The 1,135-nt window shown below is 73.1% G+C and overlaps 1 protein-coding gene across 1 annotated transcript in view; it reads right to left on the bottom strand.

Moving 5' to 3' along the window:
- Positions 1-93, bottom strand: part of LOC103251055 (p53-induced death domain-containing protein 1-like) — a gene marked incomplete at its 3' end in the record, with an annotated part of 2,051 nt that extends 1,958 nt beyond the window's left edge. Inside the window, exon 1 of the mRNA XM_008049662.1 lies at positions 41-93. Within this exon, the coding sequence (XP_008047853.1) occupies positions 41-93 (53 nt within the window). The remainder of the gene's footprint in view (positions 1-40) is intronic.
- Positions 94-1,135: the final 1,042 nt, after the last annotated feature.

Raw genomic sequence — 1,135 nt, 5'->3', positions numbered from 1 at the left:
CCGTCAGGGTCAGCAGAGGCCGCGGCGCGGCGCCACCCACCTGGGTGCCGGGATAGGCGCCTTCCAGAGGAGCCGTCTCGGGGGCTCCTCCATGGCGGGCCGAGAGCTCGGCCAGACACACAGCGAGCTGCGCCGGCCAGGGAGGTGGAAGGGCCGCCCGGGGGCCGCTGAGCCCAGGGAGCCCAGCGGCTACTCACCGAGGGAGGCCGGGAGGCTCTGCAGCCGGTTGGAGGCCAGATTGAGCTCGCTGAGGCTGCGCAGGCCTCCGATCTCCGGAGGCAGAGTGTCCAGAAGGTTCTGAGAGAGATCGAGGCGCTCCAGGGTGGACAGGGCCCCCAGGGCTGCGGGCAGCTTCTGCAGGCGGTTGTGGGCCACGGCGAGGAAGGTGAGAGTCGGGAGGGCGCCCAGGCCCTCAGGCAGCCCCGAGAGGCGGTTGTGAGAGAGCAGGAGCGCGTCCAGACTGCGCATCTGCAGGACGCAGGCCGGCAGCCTCTCCAGGCTGTTGAAGCTCAGGTCCAGGTGGGCCAGGCGGGCCAGGCTGCTCAGGCCGGCAGGCAGCGTGCTCAGGGCGCCCCGGAGGCAGGCACCCAGCGTGTCCCGGCGCTGCCCTCCTGGGAAGGGGGAGGCGGATGTGGCCTCAGCGCCAGGGCCGGGCCCAGCTCAGCCCTGCCAGCCAGGGAAAGAGCTGCTGGACAGACCCGGCCCCACCCCAGCCAGACGGGGACAGATGGACACGGGAAGGCGCTGGCAGGCGCAGGTGGGCAGCGGCCAGACCACCTCCCCTGACAGCCACGCCATGACCTGCCCTTGAGCTCTGGGAGACCCCACTGGGCAGCGCCGGGTCTGGGAGCCGCGCCCAGCCAGCCTCACCTGGGGGGAGGCGGGCCAGGCCAACAGGCACAGAGACCAGGGCAGGAGAGGAGCCCCCCGTGGGAGCCGCGAGGGCGGCCTGGCGCCGGGGCTGGGGCTGGGGCTAGCCCTGGAGGGCCAAGCGGCAGAAGCAGGCCGAGCGAGAGGTGGGCACGGGCCAGGGACCAGGTCTCACCTTTGAGGACCAGGGAGCGGAGCCGGGGCAGGCTCCCAGGCACCCGGGCCAGGGTGGCCTCCAGCAGCTGGGGGTCCTCGTGGGTGCTGA

The sequence above is a fragment of the Carlito syrichta genome, unplaced genomic scaffold, assembly GCF_000164805.1.
Source record: "Carlito syrichta isolate Samal-C Ts95f unplaced genomic scaffold, Tarsius_syrichta-2.0.1 Scaffold135897, whole genome shotgun sequence".
In the NCBI taxonomy this organism is placed as follows: Eukaryota; Metazoa; Chordata; class Mammalia; order Primates; family Tarsiidae; genus Carlito; species Carlito syrichta.
This window is presented reverse-complemented; position numbering and strand designations above follow the sequence as displayed.